This window comes from Nyctibius grandis, chromosome 10 (assembly GCF_013368605.1).
Source record: "Nyctibius grandis isolate bNycGra1 chromosome 10, bNycGra1.pri, whole genome shotgun sequence".
Taxonomy (NCBI): Eukaryota; Metazoa; Chordata; class Aves; order Nyctibiiformes; family Nyctibiidae; genus Nyctibius; species Nyctibius grandis.
The window spans coordinates 7,199,854-7,223,045 of NC_090667.1; the positions used below are offsets into that span (position 1 = coordinate 7,199,854).

Below are 23,192 nucleotides of genomic sequence, written 5' to 3' on the forward strand. Positions count from 1 at the left end.
GGCATGCTGGAACGAGACTTAAACAGATGGACTTCTTTTTGACGTCCCCTCCTTATTAATATAAAGTGATGGGAGTGAGGAATGATGCTTCACTGGAGAAGTCAATCTTGAAGATAATTTGGTATATTAGGGATGCTCCATCTGGAAACACTCAACTTTGTGCTCCCTGCAGAAAGATACCAGCGTACCTTGGAATGACAGGAGCCACTTTGCATTCACTCAGCTGACCTACAGCCCTTCAGAAGCAATTGTTGTGCTTTGCAAAGTTTCTTATGATCATGAAGTCTGCTAGGAGAAAGCGGTCTGGCACTGCAAGCCATACATAGATAGCATCTAAAGAGAGCTGGGCCAGTTTCCCAATGCTGCCACAGGTTTCTGTGGCACCTACCCTAGCCCAGAGTGAATTGCTTAAATGCTTGTTGCTTAAAAAGGAATATTTCAGTGTGTGACATTAAAAACAAAAAGAAAATAGACTCCAGTCTCTTCGTCCCAGACAGAAAAGGGCTAAAAAAACCTAACGCTCATTCCTGGGGTGAGGGGACTGTGTTAGGTTCAGCCAACAAGGCTTCTCCGGGCAATTCAAGAAAAAGGGGCATTTTCCATCTCCTCATTCAGAGACGAGCTTTGCTAGTCTCAGGGGGAGATCTGGAACGCTCAGAAGATGCAGAGGGAGGAAAGAAAGCAACAGTGTTTCTCAGAAATGTGGCAGTCTTCAAGGAGATTCTCTAATGTCCTTTCTCTCAGGAAAAGCCAGGACTTGGAGCAAAGGCATGGAGATTTTAAGCTGTGCTGGGGCTGGGCTGCATGGAGGTTTATGAGGTGGTGAGCTGCAGCCTGCCCAGAGCTCAGCCCTTGCTGCCTGTTACTGCACCTTCAAAGGCACAATTATACAGCAGAAGGCACCCTGCAGGGAAAGTGCCAGCAATTAATACCGATTTAGTGAAATACAGAGAAAATTTGAAGGTGTGGGGCAGTGTCTGGCTGCCTCTCGATGTCTGGGTACGGAGGTGAAGTCACTGCTGTATGTGGCGTTCCCGTGGGCTGGGATGATGTCCCAGAAGGAGCAATGCCACCCGATGTCATCGGTGTGCAGAGAGGAGGCAGAGGTTTAGGATGGTGAGGCAGTGAAATATGAGGGTGAAAGGAGAGATGCAGGGAAGTAAGTGGTGCTGGCGGATTTGAGGAGGGTCATGCATGAAGGAATGAGGCTTTCCCTACACCGTCTGACAGCCGTCTGCACTGCCCACTCAGTGCCCTGGCTCCTCATGGTGTTCAGGGAATAAATAAGGAGCTGGCTCATTTCTAGGGGACTTTCTTTTCCAGGCAGATCCTTCATGGACCTGTTAATCAAGATGGATTCACGAGGCCCATTTCAAGTCATCAGTCTTCCTGCATTATGCATTCATTTCCTTTGATGACTGAGCCCACAAGCAGCGGAGAGGAATATAAATGTGTGACTTGCTGACACCTCTCCCAGCACCCAAGGCAGTGAATGGGACAGTAAAGCAACCTTTGGCTGAAAACTGTTTTCAGTTTAAGAACAGTGTAACGAACAGATGCAGCAAGGAAAACACAATGAGGAAAAAAACCCTTCCCAGTACCGTTCTGTTTTCTATTTGAAGGCACGAAGGTCCGTAACAGCTTCCCATATTATTTACTAGCAGCAGGACTTCTGCATGTAATCGCTTTGTGAGGTTCATTAATGCAGAGAGAAGAGTCTATGGTATGGGCTAAAGAGCAAGTTTCCTCCTTTGAACTGAGCCTGACTGTTGCTCAAACTGTGCGTTGCAGATGCTGTGAGTCAGAGCAGGCATGGAGGAGGGAGGCTGTCTCAGCCCATCAGCGTGGATGGGTCCAGATTTTTGTGGTTTATTGTCAGCCTGCTAATTCGATGGCACTCAGAGAAAGCCAGGCATTTTCCAGGCATACGCAAGGCGGGAGGCTGTATTCTCTGGTTTGCTGAGATGATTTTGCGAAGTGAATTTAAATCGAAGGGATGGCTAATCCTGCTGTAGGGCAGGGGGTGGGCTGGCTGACGCAGTGTCCCTTCCAGTCTGTTTTTGATGGTTCCCAGAGAGAACTGTGCCCGCAGAAGTGTTGTCTCCCCCGGAGTACCTACCTCCGGGGCAGTGACCCTGTCTGGGGCCCCAGGAACTCCGTGTTGCCTCTGGGTCCCTCTGTGCCTGCTTTGCCGGGGTGCTGCACAGCGCCTGGGCTGGAGCGTGAGTTCCTCTATTCCTCCTCTTCTTCCCTGGGGGACTGGCAGTGATGTGCAGGGAGGTGAAGCCAGATACCTGCATGTCCAACAGATACATCCCAAATGGTTCAGGTCTAAAGAGCCTGAAGAAAGTCACATACCACCAAATGCCAGGGGCTCAGCTCGTTTCCCTGAACAACCCGCTGTGCTCCAGACGTGGCTGCAAAGCAAGCTTTTTCCAGTATTTATTAGCAAATTTTTGAAATGGTTTCAAAACTATTTGACCACTGGGACCTCTGTGGTCCCATGGTGTATGTCATTCCAGCGCTATTCACTTCTTTCTGTACTTAATTGGATGGCAAAGGGAAGCATTTCTGTGCTGGTTCTTTCCCAAACTGGTTAAAACTAAACATATTTGCAAAAGCATATCTGCTGCCCCTCAGTAGTGGGTTGCACACTTTCCTTAGTTAATTTTTAAGAATTTATTTTCTATTTTCCAAATATGGCCAATTGAAAACTAAAGATCCCTTTTTTTTTGCAACATGTGGCTATAGTTAGTACAAGGTGACAGATGATTTGATGACTTCTTTACTTGCAAATATTGTAATTCTCCTGTTTCCTACAAGCACTGACTGATATTCCAGAAAGACAGATAAGCATATTTAATTCCTGATGCCACTTGGTCAACAGAAGGATTTTCAAGAGACATTTTACATAACATTTGATATTTTCTTGTTTATGTGTTAGCCAGCAAGAACTCACCTCCTCTGGGAATTATTTTCTAAAATATCTGACCTCCGGTATTCCTAGTTCATTGGCCGTCATGTCACTTTGGTGGTCCCAGTTCATTGGCTGTCGTGTCACCCACATCTGCTCTGAGCAGATTTCAGTGGTGCAGTGGTTAAAATTCCTTTGTAATTAGGACCATTCCTATACTGATGTTGTACTGGGGCAGGTGGAGGAGGGATAACATGTGAAAACAGTTATTTCAGCGGTTGATAACAGCCAAAATGCAAAGATGCATTCAAGGTTAGTGATGTCCTCTATGGTCCCAACTGCCTTAAACAATTGGAAAATCTTCAGAGGTCTCCACACTTTTTAAATAATCTGAGTTGTGTCAAAAACGGTGGGGAAAAATTCGTACAATCTTCAGGAAGAAATAATTCCTTTTGTCTATTCAGATTATTTTACAATTTTATGTAAGATGAATCCAAATGAATATTGTTGAATACTTGCTTCAGTTTCAGAACAGTTTGGTCTGGGGAAAACAGTGAAAGTGTTTTCAACCGCTTCTGTCTCGTCACTGGTGTCATAATCTTTTTTCGACTTTTCCTGTTTAAATCTGCTTGTTGAAGGGGCTAGATACACCAGGCGTCTTAGTCATAGTCTGTTATGAACTTGGACTTTTCTTCATGCCTTTGTAGGCCTTCCAAGGAGAAGCTGGTGGCACAAACTTCAAGTTGCTGTGTGGTAGTTTCTTTTGACAGATCTTTTTCCCCTGTGTACCTCCCAGGAGCAAAATGTCAGTGTAATTTGGTCCTAGCCATGAATAACCAGTTGGCAACCTGTGAGGTCCCTCTTACTGAACCTTAGGAGCTCTGTGTGTCAAAAACCACTTGGCCTGGAATGCATTAAGATGTCAGGGACAATTATCCTGCTGCATTTCCTATTCATTAATCACAGCTCTGGCTTTCTGAAACCCCTACGCTGGCAATTACAAACAAGATTGATGTGGGTTTAACCAGCATTCTGAGGAATAGGTACACACAAAATATCACTTTTCTTTTTACCCTAAATCACTGCACTTTGAAGCAAAACAAATCATCTGTTTAGAACATCCGTATACCTATATCCAATCCTCAGCGTTGTAAGTGGATGCTAAATTGCTTACAAAAAGCAGGGAAAAAAAAGTGTGAAAGTCTTTAAAGATATTTTTGCATCACTTATGACTCCCTCGGTCTGACGCTGATGTGAGAGGGCAATTTAGTCTTTTCCTTGCAAGCTGTCTGTTCTCAAAACAGGTTTCCATCTAACAGCTTGATCCTGGCCTTGGAAGTTAATAAGCTAATTAGCTTCGTCAGCCTATGCTTGGAGAGCACCATTTTGTGAACCTGAACAGTGTCTACTGGGAATAATGTGACTTGGCTTTTTAACCCACACCATCGTCATATGTTTGAGAGCAAGCAAGGGAGAGAAGCCCAGTGGTAGGTTGAAAAGGTGCTTGCGGAAAAGATGCACAAGCAGGGTGGAGGGAAGGCAGAGCTCAAACATGCTCTTCTGTTGCTCAAGTGATTGCATTGTGCGTGGTCCTCTCATTCATTTTCCCTCATGCCTTATGGTTGCTGATGATACTAGTGAAAATAATTGACTACATCTCTTTTGCTTGTATTCCAAAAGAAAAAGCATTAGACTCCATCCTGTCCTACACACGGCAGCCCAAGCAGGAGGGCAGAGTCTTTGTTCAAGCATCTGCTTCGTGCAAGGAGGCACAGCAAACAGTTTTGCATAGCAGCAGCGCTGAAGAGATGGGATCAAAGCTAGGAAACAAAAAAAGGGACCTCTTTTCCATATTGCTTGCAGTGTATCTCTAGTTATTTTTTTGCCTCTGACTCAACAGGAGTGACTAATTCTACAGCGCTACCGCGATGCACACGTGTATTTGCGCGCTTGTGTTCATCACATGCAGTGGGCATGAAGTAGAGGGGAACAATAAAGAAATGAAAGAAATGTATTTCATTAGTAATCTGAAGTCCAAAAATCACCCTTTTTTCTCCCAAGTTAGCAAATCCTATAAACTGGCTTTTCTAATAAACAGACTCCTTTGACAAGCTGACCAGCCACTTCTTGATCTGCTGAAAGTTCATTGTTCAGGATTTGTTTTTCCCTACAAACTGTGATTTGAAAAGAAGTAGCCTATCCATTGGTGGCTGAGTGCATAAAAGTTAGAGCTGGGTGAATAATTCTTTCTCGTATATTTTGAGAATTTTATTAGTTTCTTCCAAGCATTATTCAGGATATATTTTTCTGTTATTCTGCTAGCTTTCTTGCAAATGAGCTGTTAGTAATATGACTATCTGTCTCCCTGGATGGAAACTGCAGGATATGTCCAGCTCAGAGCCTGCGAGAAAGGCAAGTTCACCCCATGGTCAGGGAAGCGGTGCCTCTCTTGAATTGGACCTTACCTCACAGAGGGAAGAGGTTTTTCCTAAGCTGGCTGCTATATTCGTAGATAGACAGCCTTCCTCTTACCCACCCAGAGATATGTTCCTCTGATGAGCTTCTCCCATTTCTCTCCTGTACTAGGGATTCATGGATATTGACCTGACCAAATTCAAGGAGAGCGGAGCCAATGTAACTGGCTTCCAGTTGGTGAATTACACGGATGCTGTTCCCGCCAGGATCATGCAGCAGTGGAGGAATAATGATGCCAGGGAGCATCCTCGTGTGGACTGGAAGAAGCCAAAGGCAAGTGGTATAAAAAACCCATTTAATTTAGGGTCCATCTGGCTTCAGTTCAAGTTATGCTCACTTCTTTGTGATCACACAGAGCTCTTTAATCTCACTCTGAAAACCTGTCACTTAATATAATTATGAACATTATCTGTTCCAGGTGCCTCAATATTGTCTAAATTTTACTGGGCAGTAGTTGCTGCCTGCTAAGAAATACACAAGTTAGTGTATTCACTCAGTCTCCCAGTTTTTACCCTCCGCAAAGCTGAGGATTAAACATCTCATAATGTTCAGTATATAGAAAAGAAAAAGCCTCATTATCTCCTTAACCTTTGACTTGTTTACGAGACACCCAGTGATAATAAAGTCTTTCCAGATGTTCTTTCTGAACATTTCAAATCAGTGTGTACAACACCGGGGAAATATATTTTCATTCCTAACACAGAGGACCCTGAAGCTGTTGAGGGGTGGGTGGAGGCAGGAGGTTGTTTTTTTTCTGTCTGCCATCTGAAAACAAATACATTTGTGATAAACACTCAGCAATAGAAATGTCAACTTTGGAAGTATTAGTTTAAGAAAGTTGCAAACAAATCAGTAGGTGATCATGGGAAAAGGAATTAACTCTAATGGTTACTGTTCATGCCAAGAGTTTTACACTGGTTTCTGTACAAGTTTCTGCTTGAATAAACTCATCTTTTGCAGAATTTTTGCACATTGAAGTAGAGTTTTCTGGTCTTCATCTATGACCAGAAAGACTCACTTGTTACCTGATTTTGTGTATCTCACATTTACACTGTATAATGTCTTCCTTAAAAGTTCAGGTCAATGATTCTAATCAAACACAAGAACTAGAGTAATAGGTGAATGGCTTTGAAGGTTGAATCCTCTTCAGTGAGTGCAATCTGAATCCGCATCAGGAGCTCCTCCTTCACTCTCCCATCCTCTGGGAGAGAAGGCACCAACTTTCAGGAGTCAACAGGACAGTAGTGATTACGGGGAGCAAGAGGCTGTTGAACTTTATAGATGGAAGGATGAAAACAGAGCAAATAATCTGATAATCTGAGAAGTTACCGTGAGGCAAACCAGCGTAGCACGCCTGAGGTCAGCTCACCCTAACAGGCAATGTACAACTCCTCTTCTGTTTCTAGTACACGTCAGCCCTAACATACGACGGTGTCCGTGTGATGGCTGAGGCGTTTCAGAACCTGCGGAGGCAGCGGATTGACATCTCCCGTCGCGGCAACGCCGGGGACTGCCTTGCCAACCCAGCTGTACCCTGGGGTCAAGGCATCGACATCCAGAGAGCACTGCAGCAGGTTTGAAACCCAAACAATATGTGCACTGCCAGGATGGCTGAACATAGCCTGTGGATGGGGGAAGAGGGGTGATTAGCAGCAGAAACGCTCAAACAAATTGCTTGGGATGAGGAACTGATCCTTCCAGATTAGAGGGAGGTCTCCTAAAGAGTTCAGGGGTGCATCCAGCAAACTGCTTTTCCTGATGCCATCTGATGTGTCCTTGCCTTCTCTAATTTCTGTTGAAGTTCTGGGATGGAAAAGCCAAAATATTATCCTGTAAAATCGTGGGTTCATATTTTTATCTTCCCTTTCCCAACAGAGAGACCTGCTCAGACCATATTTTTTGCAGTTCCTTCCACTCTCTGTGAACTCTGCTTCAGTTCCAGACTGCTAATGAAGCTTGAAACCATGTGAATTTTGCCTTATGTGTTGGCTGTCATCAAAATGTTCTCAGAGCTGATATTAAGGCTTGTTTCATACTGTGAGGATTCATAAAAGTCTTAATAACAGCCGTTTAGATAGTTTATTCCTTAGATCTGATAATCTTGCTTTTTCATCCTCCATAAAAATTTAGATTTTTGAGTAAACAAAAATGCTACATGAAACCTACAGCAAGAGAGAAAAACAACATACTCTTATCAAAGACGTAGAAAGGTAGAATGTTCTAAAATTTCATTAAATTTCAAGACTGACATTCGTTTCTGGCATTTTTCCTTTTTTTCAGACAAAAATAGATGGATTCCTTGCAAATACTGCTAGTTCAGTGTTATCTAAATATAGCTTATCCCGTCTTCTTTCCTTAACTGTGAAGAAGGCCAGAAGAATAAAATTAATTTGGTTAATTTGTATTGTACGTAAATTTCCCCAAGTATTTTGTTTTGATTTGGTTTTGGCTTACTGGTAAACAACAATTCCTTTAAAACAAAATCTTGCATTTGATTTGATTTTATTGCTTGGATTCAATTTGTTCCCAAGCCTCCCATTGACTTTCTGTATGACCTTGGGCAAACCACTGTCACAGTTTCTCCAAACCCTTATAAGAAAATCAGCCTCTGTGATGCGTTAGGGAGATCAGTTACCTAATAAACGTGAAATAGTTGGAAGTATTCTGATGAGCAAGAGCTTCTCAAGTGTTTTCCTTTATTGAATTTATGAGAATAAGATATCAAAATTAGACGGCTAGAAAATACAATGTTGTGTGTGTGTTGGAAAATCGCCTCTGAAGTTCCTCATCTCTTAATTGAAACATTTTCATAAGTCTTAATTTTTCTAGCTGTAGTGATTTGGGGCAATGAACATGAAGAGCCATTTGCAAAAGTTGTTTCTTTACCATTGAAAAATTATGATTTTCAAAAGGTTTCACTATTTCAATTGTAATGGTCAAAATAAAAGGCTCTGAAACATGCAGGGAAAGAAGTCTCCTAGGGAAATTTTAACGATGAATTTAATAATCATCCAGCATTTAGTATCGTAGCAAGAAAGAGGCAGATGGAAACAGAAGAATTTATTATTAGACTGAAGGTTTGAGTTATCCTTTCTGTAAAGACTCACAATTAGGCCAATTCTAGCAGCTATTCACAGTGTGCTTTCTCTTCACCTCCCATTTGCTAATGCCTAAACTTCTATAAGCTGTTTAAAAGCAAAAAGTTTCTCTACTTATTTCTACTCAAATGTCTGGAATAAGCTCTTGAATTGCTTCATTTCTGTTTAGTGTAGGAAGGAGTCATGGATGGCAGGAGCAAAGATAAAAAGCAATTTAAAACATTCTGCAGTTTCTCAAAACCAGACATCTAACACATTTCAGCAAAATGTATGCTTTTATTAAAGAGAATTACTTTTTTTTTTCCCCAGGAAAAGGCTTTTTTTTCCAGGAAAGTATTGCTTTAAACCAATACACTGAGGTTTGAGTTGTACTTTGAAAAGATTATGATAATTTTTGACAGATATTTTGTTAACATTATTTGGTTACCACATCTAGTAAGCAGTTAGTTAGTCCCTAACTGCTGACTAACCCTGTAAACTAGAAGGCCACAATAGTGCCCTTCTGCTCCAGCTCTCCCAGCAAAGAACCACATGCCCGTGTCTTATGCTCAAATGTATTTATATGCTCCATGTCTCCAGTTGACTTTACAGGTGCTTAGCACTGTAGCACTTAGCACTGTTGTAATCAGTCCTCACTGTATTTTGTAGTGATTCAGGGGGTCTCAGAGGACGGTAAATGATGGAAAAGTTGTGCTGCATCCTCCAGCATGGATTGGAGAGACCCCTTGAGCCATTTCAGTGCCACACATTCTATCTGAATTTCATTCATTCAGATAGAAGAAATTGGTGCTGTACACCTGCCTTTTAGTGTATATAAAGCTACAAAACATGAGCATCTGTGACCTGAGCTTCAGAATAGGTCAGAACCTGAAAAGGAAACCAAAGGGGCCATGAAAAAGCAGGCACGGGAACGCTTAACACAACAGTGCTTTTCTAGTGCATCTCTCTTTTATGGGCATGTTGTGTCTTGTGAGAAGGGAAAAGCATGTTTCTCCAAATGTCACCAGGAATAAATACCTCTTGATTTGAAGGAGCTTCAGAAAATACTGGCAGATTTTTGTTTTCATGGCAAATCTTTGCAATAACAGCTGGAAAACAAACACAGTCTAAGCAGATTAGCAACAGATTTCCTCCGTAATGATACGTCCTCATTTCTTCACCATGGGTCTTAATTCTGAGGATCTCGGAGTACTTAAAAAGGCTGCTAAATACCTGTTCGTATTTGCATGTGGGAAGACTTCAGTTGCAGGGACAACAGATTTGTCCAAAGCAAGTAGAAAGGCTGAGAACAAACCTTTAATTCCCAATCTGGTGACAGGAGCACTTCTCCAGGTGGTCTCTGCAGAGACCCAAATTTGCAGTCCTTCTCCCATGTGCCTGGTCCTCACTGCCTGGTCCCCACACACTGTATGTGACTCCAGTCGGAAGCCCTTCTCCACGCCAGGCTGGGCACTTTTGCAGCAAGTCAAATGGCCACGCTGAGAGGAGAAGTTCAGGAAGTGGGACACGATGTGAGCAATGCTCTTCAGCTCGGCAGTGCTATCAGCAGAGATTTATGATTCAAAGTTTCCTATGCAAATTTCATTTACAATGCTGAATTGTCAGGTTTTATTAGGCTGGTGCAGAGGTAATTAAATTTGCTTGTTAACTGATAGACTCCTCTCTATTGAAAGATGGCAGCTGGGAGCTCTGGCCATGGATTCATATTTCCTCCAAATAGAGCTCCTGATTTGAACTGACAAATTCTTTACCAAATCCTGACTCCAGATCAGATTTAGAAAATATGAAAAAAACACAAAACCCAAGGTGTTCAGAGCTGATTTAGCTCACTGTCACATCCCAAGAGGTGATGGGCTCACACACGTAATCTAGCTCTTACGCATCGCTGAGCTCAGTAATCGAGCACTAAGTTTTAAGAGGAAGGCTTTTTAAAAGAGGGTAAGTTAAGAGAATGGCTGTGCACATGGCCAGGCATGCTGTAGAGAGTGAACCGAAGTGCAAGCCCAGTGTCAGATAAATGTCCTGTCTCCCCTACATGGATATGAGAGACATGACTGCACTCTCCATCCTTCTTCCCCTCGCCTCTTACTGCTGCCGAATCACCACTGCGTGAGATGCTGACCAATTTGCTCCCCTCATTGATATTTATGTCTTTAAGGTCCGTTTTGAAGGATTGTCTGGCAATGTTCAGTTTAACGAGAAGGGACGGAGGACCAACTACACCCTCCATGTGATTGAGATGAAACACGATGGGATCAGAAAGGTAAAGTAGAGAGTGACCTGAGCTCCTGTGGCAGGCACCAGCCTGGTGTTCGAGTTACGGTGTGGTTAGGTCTCAACAGATGTTTCTGTTCATGAAAGCTTGCACGCGGAGTCACCATGAGTGCATTCCCAGCTTTCTGCATGAGCAAAGCCAAGCACTAGGGAGAACTCATGGTATATTACTAAAAAAATACAACGTATGGGTTTTCAAGAGCAACAAGGGCATCTCAGCTGTGGGGCAGGGATTTCCAGGATAGTAAAATCTTGGCCAACTCAGCCTTGCTCAGGCTCAGCTACACGACTCACTTTCTTGCTCTCCCACTTCTATTTTCCATGGATGAGCCAAGGCAGAGCCAGGCAGAAGCTGTCTGCCCTAACCAGTGTAGGTGAACCCTTTATGTTGACCTAATTTTACTCTCCTTGAAGTGACAAGAGCTTTATCACTAACCATGTCCTGATAGCTATACAGACATTTGTGCCATTCTGGAGTCTTGATCTCTTTCTATAACCCAGGCACTTTGAAAAATCTGGCCTTGTTCAGGGGTGCTGAGCCCTTGAAACACTAATCCTTTTGAAAATCGGACTCCATGTGCTTATGTCCCACTTTAGATACTACCTATTTGAAGAACAAAGAATCGCTCAGTTATTCTGTTGATAAAGGAGAGCTACTACATATTTTGGAATGGGACATTCACTGGAAACCCTCTGCATCCCCTCAATCCTCTGAAAAATAAAATACTTGTTTGAAACTAAGAAAAACTGCAAATAGTGAAAGTTCCGCATTTACAGCCCCTACCCCCAATCCATACTTAGACCTGAGAGCAGCTGATGTGAGATCAGAGCCCACCACAGTCAAGCAAAAAAGGGCAAATTTCTCGTTGAGAAATAAAAGAAGTGTAATTTTGAAGATAGTATACAAAGTGGTCTTCCTCCTCTATGTGGTATTCATTAGAGGACAAATGCAGTATTATGTCCAGTTTGGGGCTGTGAACTTCAAGCAGTTGGCAAGCTGGAGGGAGCCTAGAGGAGAAGAAACAGAATGGCTAAATGTCTTGATTTTGCTGACAGAATGATATTTGTTTGGAAGATGTGTACATCACTGCCATGATGCATATTGTGTCTTAGATCTACCAGGTTAGAGGTGCAAAACAAAGTTATGTGTCTCCATTTATGTTGCCCTAGGACAAAACTTTGGAAGTTCTTTCCTCACTCTCGTCTCTTTTTGTCTGTGCAATGAAGAGAGATGAGAAGCCTGTGTAGGCTTCTTCTCTTGAGCTGTTATGATCTCTAATCTGCCATCAGCAGGCTCCTGGCCGTGCCCTGTGTTAATACCCTTTCCCATTTACTGTTAAAGAAATTGCTTTCACATGAGCAGAGCTCAGGCAACTGCATACTTACATGAGGTGGTGGAAAACCTCTTATAAAATCAAATCCTCAAAGTGGATAACCTCAACAATGATCTTTCTAGTCATATTCGCTGGCACTTTGCCTTACCTGCAAGCAGTGATAGATCTGCCCAAATCCCTGATTATTAAGCACAGCTTAACATGAGAGTTCTTCTCATTACGACTGTTTAGTTTATTCATAACCCCAAACTTTTTGACATTGGCCAGGGCTGGTTTTTTTTCTCACTTGATTTTTTGTCCTGTTGTCTCAACATATCCTAAGAATCAGCCCTATGTTCAGGCAGGTTCTCAGCCTCAGGACAGCATTTTATCACCCTGTAGCATCTGGACATGCAGCAGGCATGCTCACCATTAGAAAAATATTCAGAAGTCACACAGGGGAAGCGTCAACTCTTGGAGTAGGGATGGGGCAGGGGATTGCAATCATCCCCCAGTACTGCATGCCAATTGTTTTTAAGTGCATACAAGCAGCCTGCTACCATAGCATATCATGCACATTGTTTTTAGGCTGGAGGCATGGTGGGATGGGGGAGTTCCTGATCTACCCAGCAAAACCCATCAATAATGAGGAGAGGAGATCTGTGGTTGGGTATGAACATACAGAGAGAGCTGACCCTGCTTGGATGACCCTGTTACTGTATCTTGGTTAATATTATAAAAAGTTATAAAAGAGATGTCCTGGTTTTGTATTTGGCAGATTGGTTATTGGAATGAAGATGAGAAGTTGGTTCCAGCAGCCATAGACACTCAAACCGGCAACGAGTCTACAAGCCTCCAGAACAGGACTTACATAGTCACAACTATCCTAGTAAGTACTGTGACTTCTGTCTCAGCTCTCCCTCTCCCCCATCTCCCTGATTTGCAGACTCCCACTTCCCCTTCGTGTGCCCTCCTTTGTACCATATCATTTTTACAATAACAATAATAATAATAACAACAACAGCACTTACTGTTTCCTGCTAGGTCCATAAAGGTATCTGAAAATTGTCATGGCTAATTAAATAGGTGTTAAAGAGTTCTCATGCTTAAGTGTAGAAAATACAAAAGATTATGACAAGATAGTAGAGGCATCAGCATAGGTAAATTAGGAACATTATACATGTGCTTTGTATTTAACCCACAGAATGGGGGCTGTAATTCCAGGAATGATAAGCTGTATTGTGCAGAGGCTGAATCATAGCTTTAAAAAAAATCTCCACTATAATAATGAAGGAATAATAGGTACCCCATAATGTATGGTATCATGTATTGTGTCATTGTATATGCTTACCCCGCAGAAAGAGATGAAATTTTACTAATTTGTTTGTTGAGCGCTTACTGTGAGTCTATGGGGAAGACAGAATACCCAAACTGAGTTAAACATCTTTAGGACTCTCTCCTCTCCAGCAGATTTGATTCTACCTGTGCCCACATAGGCAGACATGCCTTTAAAAATTCAGAGCTCAGATGCACTAAATATCCCTTGCAGAGCTGCACTGAAAGATTTGTTACCCAAAACCCCTCAGCTACTCCATTCCCCTCAGGTCCATCACTGCAGAAGCTGCACACAGATTCTGCATGAATAAAAAGAAAATGCACAATAAAAATCATACTTCGTACCTTCCAAAATAAGTGCATTGTGTGTTGACTGTGCCCTTTGGTACAGGAACACAATGCTAGAGCTTTGCAAGGGGACCAGAAGCTGCACACGGGGCTCTAGTCTGAGCCCCTGATGTGCATCTCTAGAAACAGGGATCGTGGCTCAATATTGGTTTTCTCTGTGCCAGGAAGACCCATATGTGATGCTCAAGAAGAACGCCAACCAGTTTGAAGGCAATGAGAGGTATGAAGGCTACTGTGTGGAGCTCGCTGCTGAGATCGCAAAGCATGTTGGCTACCACTACAGGCTGGAGATTGTCAGAGATGGGAAGTATGGAGCCCGGGACCCCGACACCAAAACGTGGAACGGCATGGTGGGAGAACTTGTTTATGGGGTGAGTTTCCAACCTTATCCATTGTCTTTAGCTCTTGCTACTTGAGAACATATTCAAGCCCTAGAGTAAAAGGAAGACCTGCCTTCTGTCAGCCTGAGCTGTCTTGAGGACTGCAGCTCTGAGACTGCAAATAATCAGCCCAAGTAAAACATTTTAATTTAGGGAAAGACAGCACATTTCGTGCCTATGGAAATGTCAAAATGTTCCCTTTTAACAGTTCCAAGAATCTTTTGTTTCCCTTTTCAGAAGAGCAAGTATTGAAAGGTCAAACTTTCCCATGGGTACAATCTCCAAATTTTACTCTATTTTATATTTGCGTGATAATGGCAGGATGAAAGAAGGATAAGATTTCAAGCACTTAGCATGTGATTGGTGAACAGCAGGACTAGACCATTTTCTGTCTAGCCACTCATTTCCATCATCTCAGATATACACCTGCACCCTACAGTTCTAAACCTGGTTCGCTCTGGTAGTTTGCATTCTGTGGTGTTTTAAGTCAGAGGAGTCTAATTTCCCTTGTAGGGAAAAGAGGAAATTAGGGAGCCTCAGTGCCCAAGTCTCTGTGTCACTGTGTTGGAGTGAGGGATGATCTGTTTCCTGCTGGTAGCTCCACGGTCTATGCCAACAGCCATTTCGATGTATTTCCTTTTCCATTTTCAAGAGGGATTGTAAAATAAGCAGAGAGTGCACATCAGTGTCACTGGAACATTTTTCCTCTTCTCCTGCATCAGTTATGCAATCAAAAAACAGTTCCTGATGGAAGTAAACATCCTGGCATCCTTTTTCAGGCGATTGGCCTTTCCTTGCCTCTTTTGATGTCTGGATGATAAAGCTCTTTTAGCAAAAATCATCTGCATCAGACTGTGACATCAGTGGATAAATCAGACAAGAAGAGCTAGGTGGCTGCAAAAAGAAAACGCTGTGATTTCCAAACAGAACTGGTAATCAGTACTGATAAAATGTAAATAATCCACCAATATGGGCTGCTCCTTTTTAACATTTCTCTTGCAAATTGTTTTGTCTGATTTCTTCTGAGATAGTGGGGGTAAACAGAGATCAAAGGAACGTAAGCTGGAGTTAGGAGATGTATTTTATCCCCAGAATGCAAATCTCTTTTCTGACTCTCCTTTTCAGAGGGCGGATGTGGCTGTGGCACCATTGACCATCACTCTGGTTCGAGAAGAAGTTATAGACTTTTCCAAACCATTTATGAGTTTAGGTATCTCTATTATGATAAAAAAACCTCAGAAGTCCAAACCAGGAGTTTTTTCCTTTCTGGATCCTTTGGCTTACGAGATATGGATGTGCATTGTTTTTGCCTACATTGGAGTAAGCGTTGTCCTCTTCCTGGTGAGTCGCTTCAGCCCTTATGAGTGGCACACTGAGGAATTTGAAGAAGGACGAGACCAGCCGGCCAATGACCAGACAAATGAGTTTGGGATATTCAACAGTCTCTGGTTCTCCCTGGGAGCTTTCATGCAGCAAGGATGTGATATTTCTCCAAGGTGGGTTGCCTTCCCCAATGAACTTTCTTCGGTTCATGTGATTTAATCTTTCTGCATGCTTTGGAGCTGAACAGGTTCTTCTTTGACCTTCCTTCCTGAGCCATAGTGTAGTTTTTTGAATCAGTTACAGATTCAAAAAGGATCCAATGGTTCACAGGTCTCACACCTGTGAACTTGGGACCTCAAACTTGGGACCATAAAAGTACCATTCTAAATTTATCTGGGGAGTTCTTTTGAGGGAATTTACAGAAAGGCAAACAAGATTTTCTAAAGTCACACATTTGCAATCAATTTTTGTCAGTCATTTATTTTGTTGCCATTAGAAAAAAAGGTCATTCTAGCATTATAGGGAAGCTATAAAATTTCATTAAAGTAAGGAGAAATAATACAGTAGGTGCCCAGTGAAAGGCTATATGGTCTGTGCCAAAGATTATGGAGCACACTGAATGACTTTAAGTATTATTGGCCTTTAGAAAGGTCAGAGAAGTACTGAGTTTTCCTTCTGGTTCCCATTTCAGTCAGTAGTTCTGCTGCCTGAAAGTTCAGTAGGACCCAAAGTCCAAAGGGTTCCTAAAGGGACTTCTAGTGGAGACATTTATTCTCTGTATAAATTAATGACTCTTGTGATTACTTTTGGATACTTTTTCTTGCAAAAGCTAGCACAATATAAGGTGGCTGAAAAACTGCATGAAATGCAGAAGATGTAAATCTGTGATAGAGACACAAGCAGAGACTTATTTTTGAATAATGTCTGGGAATATCTCCTTCATTTTTGAGAGCTGTATTCCCACAAATCTTATGACTGAGATTTTGCCTGCTGCAGGAGCCCACGATACACATATCTTCTCAATGCCTTGTTCGTACAAAGGCGTTCAAAAAGAAAAGAAAAGGAATTAAAGGCATAGGAACTAAATAGCTGCAAGGATGACTCTGATAGGTTTTCTTATTTATTTGCACAAGTTGTATGTCCAGTAAGTAATGTCTGTGATAGCTGAGGGATCCTTCTTGTGGTATGTGTATATTCACATAAGGCAGGACCAGAGGTGAGCCAGGGATGAGGTTTTTGACACCTCCAGTGTTTTGTGTCCAGGGCAGAGGTGTTTAGGGTTTGTGAGGCTGAAAAAGGGTTAATGAGCTGTGGCTTGGGATGTGGATCATATGTACCCATCATTCCCAAGAGGTCTGCTCTGGATGTTGGTTGGAGGTTGGTTGGTTGATGGGTTGGTTGGAGAGCATGTGGACAGGTCAAGCACCTAAGCCACCAGATACCTCAGGACACTGCTGTCTTTCTCCCTCTCTACAGCTGCAAGAGGCACAACGTGTCTCTGCACCGCTCGCATACACCTGGGCTTTACATGCAAGCTCATTGGATGAGGAAAGTTGCTTATCCCAGTTTTGGCTAAGAACATTTTTGGCCAGGTTTGCCTCAAACCAGAGGTACTGCCAGTCAAGAGAATGAATTTCCAGGTAGTATATGCATTTTCTGCATTTATATGACGTGGTGACATCTGAAGAGATGCTCTGATGAAAGCAGTTGGCCTTTTTCTTTATTCCCCTTCCTTCCTTTTTTGGGCTTTGTCTCCCTTCTTGTCAAGGGGAATTTCAGCAGAGGTACATGTCTTGTGGGTGAACACAGTAGGCAGAAGTTAATTACCCTCACGCTGGGATGGCATCAAAGCTCAGGGGACGAGAAGGAGGCACAACTCCATCAGCAAGCGGAGATGATACTGCACAGCTCAGCACAGCTCCCACGGGATGGCGGGGGGAGGCCAGGCACCAGCTTGTTGGCTATTGGGTGGAATTTGTCCAAATATTAATGAGCTTGGGATAGCGGGGAAATAAGAGCCTGCAGGGCACTTGGATAGTGACAGCTTTTATGAATATGTTTTATCATCTGATCATTGATTAGTAGGAGTCCAGTCTTCCCAGCAGAGGGAATTTCAACTTTATTGCTGTCTTGTAACATAGCCCTGTGCGTTAGGTTCAGGTTATTGCCATTTTCATTCTCATTGTTGTTCTTGTCGTCATTATTCTTATTTAGGAAAGAGAATGTCTTCCTTTGGGGACATTTCAATAGCTGGTTTGTGTTCCAAGGAGGAGCGTGGAGAGGTGAAAAGCTGAGACTTTGCAGAATAGCAAATTTTGAAACATCTTTAATAAAAACTGTTGGGGGAAGATCAGTGGGTTTGATCCAAATAACAAGATTTACTCTAGCTAAACATGCTTTGAATCACCATTTCAAAGTGTTGTTTTATTTTGCTTTGAAACGGGAAATGAGAATGATTCTGCCATTGTTATTTTAATGTTGTCAATTTGATTATCCTGATAATGAAAATCACAGTTTCATTGAAACCAATATTTTTCCATGGAGCACAAGAGTACTTTCTGACTACAAATATTTACCAGAAGATAAAATTTGAAAAATGAAATATAGGAATTATTATAACTCCCAGTACTCTGAGTACAGCTCCTTGTGATGGTTGCAAGTAGAGGGGGACATTTCTGTGATATGTGAAAGCAAGGAGGAAGCAGAAGAGTGAGAATTTCCATAGGATGTTGTTGTACAGAAAGGCTCTGAGTGCGCTCCGTATTTCACATGTATTTTTCACATGAAGCTAGTGCAGGATTTCTGTGATGCATCACTTAGAAATGAATGCTTGGTAGAACGACATTGTGGGCAGGTGGGGATCTGCTCTTTTCCAATATATTTCTTATATGGTTGCTTCTAAACTTAACACTGCAATCTCACAGCATCTCGCAAGTAACGTATTAACCAACATAAATAGCTTCTGTTATACATCTGTTCTGCCATTCTCTCCCCAGCAGAAAGGAGCAAGTGCAGGGGTGTATTTTGGTTTTGTAGAGGTTTTGGTTTGTTTATTTCAGTTTTGTTTTGGGAAGGAGTAGGGGAAATTTGTCTGGAGGGTTGTGTTTTTTTTTTTCCAGAGCATGTTTGTTTTAAGTGCATATGCCACTATGTATTTATCGTTAAGAAAAGTAACATTAAAACTGCAGACACATCACTCAGCACAGCGGGTGGTGAGGTTTGCAGCAGCTCCCTGCTCTTGTAAATGTGTGTTCTTCAGTCTCAGACCCATCCCCAGGGAACTTTGGTCCGCCACAGAGGCAAAAATTTACTTTTGAATCACAAAATCACAGAATCAATCAGGTTGGAAGAGACCTCAGGGATCATCGAGTCCAACCGTTGCCCTTACACCACCCTGGCAACTAGACCATGGCACTAAGTGCCATGTCCAGTCTTTTCTTAAACACCTCCAGAGATGGTGACTCCACCACCTCCCAGGGCAGCCCATTCCAATGTCTAATAACCCTTTCTGAAAAGAAATGCTTCCTGATGTCCAACCTGAACCTCCCCTGGCGAAGCTTGAGGCTGTGTCCTCTTGTCCTATCGCTAGTTGCCCGGGAGAAGAGGCCAACTCCCACTTCACTACAACCTCCCTTCAGGTAGTTGTAGACTGCAATAAAGTCACCTCTGAGCCTCCTCTTCTCCAGGCTAAACACCCCCAGCTCCCTCAGCCGTTCCTCGTAGGTCAGACCCTCCAGACCCTTCACCAGCTTGGTCGCCCTCCTCTGGACTCCCTCCAACACCTCAACATCTTTCTTGAAGTGCAGGGCCCAGAACTGAACACAGTACTCAAGATGCGGCCTCACCAGTGCCGAGTAGAGAGGGACGATCACTTCCCTAGACCGGCTGGCTACACTATTCCTAATAGAGGCCACGATGCCATTGGCCTTCTTGGCCACCTGGGCACACTGCTGGCTCATGTTTAGCCGGCTGTCGATCAGCACCCCCAGGTCTCTTTCCACCGGGCCGCTTTCTAACTACTCTTCCCCCAGCCTGTAGCGCTGCATGGGGTTGTTGCGGCAATTTCCTTGTGTTGAAGGAAAGTGGCGTCCTTTTTAAGGACAGTCTTACTAGCCAGAACTTTAATCAGGCCTTTAAGTATGCTGGTCACAACCTACCAAGCACTTCAAAGATACATGGTGAATTTGCTGACCTGCAGATGGCCAAGACAGAGTATAGCTGTGGGTTATGTGCTCATAGCCTCTTCTCCCAAGGAGTGAGGCTGCTGGGCATGAGGTTGACTGGTGTCCTTGAAGCTCTGAAGCCTTCATGTCTAGGCATAGACTGAATGCGTGTGACAAAGGCCAGGCAGTAACCAGTCATGGAGAGTCCCAGCCGTAGCTGGTGGCAGTCTGTGTTTTGCCTTTGGATGCTGCAACATGAGCATGAGCAAGGAATCCATCCCTCCTAAGCCATGAATGGAACAACTCGATTGTAGGCACATCGCTTCAGCCAAAGGAGGCTGTGAGCTCTCGGACATTTCCCACTGGAGTGTGTGGTCCCCCTTCCGCACCATCACTGACCAGTAGCCCCACTGGACATGGTTCACTGGCAACCACATGGGCTAATTTGTCCTGGTTGAGGTGAGATGATCCCTGTCGTTGCCTTTAAAGTCTGTGCTTTCAGATCTGCTGATACACAGCAGAATGGGGGAGAAGCAATATTTTGGAGTTGTGAGTATTTTTATGTACGTAGTAATGAGCAGAAATCAGTGAAGTCTGAAACGGGCCATAAACCATTCGGCTTTGCAAAGTGCCACCTTAACTTCAGAAAACAGTCATGAAATTGCAAAAGCACCCATTAAATGTGAAATACAGACGCAGAAAGGAGATTCTTAGAGCAGGTATCAGAGGTAATAAATATCCCGTAGCCAATAGCGAGAGCCTGCAGCAAGAGAAATGTGAAGTAAATATGACTCACATTGTACCATTTTTCAGAAATGCAATTTGATAAATTGTCTTCAGAGCTCAAAATAACCCCAGTGTGTAGCAGCTGTGGAGAGTGGGACCTCGCTAACATCCAGCACGTTGCTGCTATTCCTTGCTCAGGATGGACCCGAGGACTTTGAGAATGACATAGAGGGGACGTCTGGGCTTCCCGACCTCCTCTGCAGCAAACTGAAGTATCTGAATTTTTCACCTGCCTCATAATTTTCTACAAAATAAATTATTTGATTGTTATGAAAAGGATAAAAAAGCAGGGAGCAAAAGAAATATCTTTATTACCAGCTTCCTAGCTTAATCTTCTATTTTTTGATATCTCAAAATGTGTTGCCTCATATGGTTTGAGCCCAAAAGAGACTTCCTGTATATTGGAGGCTATTCAATTTAATCCTGTTACTCTTCCTGTGACTCACAAAACTTATGTTTGACAAAAATTAAATACATTTGGCTAAAATATGTCTTCCAGAAAGGCATTTTTTCTTCCTGTGAAGATACCATGAAATAGCATATACACAGTTTCTCTCAGCTGAGTGACTATAGGAGTCTTGTCCCCCTGGAGTTTGACAGGAGGATAAATATCACACAGTGTCACCCAGTGAATGCAGCCATTCTGTGTGCCCTGCTAGAGGAAAATTAAACAGACATCTTCAGAAATAAACCCAGCTTCATGGGGGCTCTCTTTATACTGTGCTGTGGAAACAAAACACGTATATTTTGGATTCAGATCAAAACATATGATAAGTAGAAGGGAAATGTATAGTCATGTCATGACATGATAAGGTATCATGTCATGATACCTGGACAACACAGCTTGAAATTGCTCATTATAATCTGCATGATGGAGAACAGAGCTGGAGGTGCCCTGGTCAGCCTGCGGTGGAAGTGAAGTGATGGATGAAGCTTTCATCACAGCCTGTGTCTGGGAGAGAGCCAGACTTGAGAGGGGACAGTTTGAGAGCATCAGCAGGGTTGCATGAGCAGGGAGAGGTTCTGTGCTGGTCTGTGCAAGGTGCCATAGGGGACCACTGCTGGGAAATGGCTGGGCCGTACCAGTGTAGCCTAAAGACTGCGGGTGTTCACTGCGTGCGAGGAAACATGGTGCAAGATGCAATCCAGCCTTCATCTGCCTTGGGATAAAGAGTTAAATAGGTCTTAACTTGCCTGCAGAGTCCAGACCTGGAGCCAGTGTAGCCGAACAGTGACCCCCTGGCTGGGGGGGAACGTGCTGCTTAGGGAGGTTTGCTCACAGAGGTGATCAATGAACACACTCTGAGGTGGGAAGGAGAGAGATAAATGCTGGCTGCTATCCAGTCAATAGATACAATCTATTATTTATAGGCATCTTGTGGACATCATTATTTGTTTTTAGTGACACGGAAACGCTGCACTCTGGCTGATCTATACAGCGTGTAGCTGGGCTTGTATTTCACAGCACTCCTTTGCAGGCTTTCTGCTGCACTCAATCACAGCAGTTTGTCTGTGGGAGAGTACGTAAGGTATTTATTATGTACCTGTAATTAATGCTGAACATTTTCTTCTGCTATTTTTCCTGTTTATTTACATTTCTTCGTAGATCAATTGAAAAAATCACAGGAGATTTCAGCCATAGAGCTGGTGGAAATAAAAGCAAAATTGCTCCACGAGTTGTTGAGGTTTTTCTTCCTAAACTAGCCTCTAGAGAGTTTGAAAAATAGCAGCACTTTTAAATTTCATCAGGATGTTCCTAGTACTGAAAGATTTTATCCGGTTTCAGTCATGATCTAAATCAGAAATTGGTTAGGACAAAAATTTTCTTTTTCTTAGCGAGTGGTTCGATTTGAGTTGTTTCAAGGGAATTATTTCTGTTCTGTCTTTTGTTAACTTACATTTGCAGGGTACTTATTTCTTTTGCTAAAAATTTAGAATTAGGGAAATTAGAACCAGCTGCATTTAGCAATTAGAAGCATTTTAATTCCTTCCTGAAATGAGGGCTGAGCCTTGGTGTTTATTTGGTGACTCTTCTTTATTTCAGTAGGCATCTTTGACATTCCAAGCATCTGCCTGTCTTTTTGGCCTGCTGTACAGTTCTGGTGCCGTCATTGCAGTACCCATGATAACCTTTAACTTGTCCTGGACAGTCACTGGAGAGCTGTGCAAGCTCTCTGAAGGCAGGAGTCCCACAAGATTTGTGTTTTTGTTTCTCCCTCGCACTGTTTGCAGAGGAAGGTCTGGGGGTGATGGAGCGGAGCTCTCTGGAAGGGCTTGCTAAAGCCTCTCTGGGGACATGGGAGACAGTATGCTTGTTCCTACAGACCAGGTTGCTGAGCACCAGTAGGATTCACTGCGCAGTCTCGAGGCAAAGGGCATATTTTTGCAAGGAAGGAATTAGCAGTGCGTTGTTTCCTTGGAGAGGAAAGGGGAGAGGGGACAAGGCAGCCAAACCAGGCTGGGAGCAAGGTAGGTTCAGCATCCCTGCTACTGCTGCTCCAATGTGGGGTGAATCCAGGAGGCCTGGAGGCTTGTCCGTGGGGACAAAGCTCAGGACCATTTGGTTTTGGTAGTTTGCTTGAACTGGTGAGCTGAGGTTGATCTTAGAGAATAAAAGTAAAAAAAAATCAGGATTTCAATTTCTGGAAAAGTCTTCTTTCCTTTTAAAACTGTACCAAATGATTTTGCAATTATGTCTACCTGGCAAAGTTAATTATGTCCAGGGAGAGGAAATTCAGGTCACAGGGTAACAGCAGTACTTGCAAATCACCAGGAACTGATGA

The 23,192-nt window shown here is 43.1% G+C and overlaps 1 protein-coding gene across 4 annotated transcripts in view; it reads left to right on the plus strand.

The window, feature by feature from the left end:
* The window catches only part of GRIA1 (glutamate ionotropic receptor AMPA type subunit 1), a 123,710-nt gene that overhangs the window by 72,361 nt on the left and 28,157 nt on the right, over positions 1-23,192 (plus strand). For 3 of the 4 annotated variants that reach the window (XM_068409635.1, XM_068409636.1, XM_068409638.1), the window contains 6 exons: positions 5,501-5,662; positions 6,796-6,963; positions 10,646-10,750; positions 12,853-12,963; positions 13,922-14,128; positions 15,263-15,633. In XM_068409635.1, coding sequence (XP_068265736.1) covers positions 5,501-5,662; positions 6,796-6,963; positions 10,646-10,750; positions 12,853-12,963; positions 13,922-14,128; positions 15,263-15,633 — 1,124 coding nt within the window. The remainder of the gene's footprint in view (positions 1-5,500; positions 5,663-6,795; positions 6,964-10,645; positions 10,751-12,852; positions 12,964-13,921; positions 14,129-15,262; positions 15,634-23,192) is intronic. The other variant, XM_068409637.1, reaches the window with a different exon arrangement.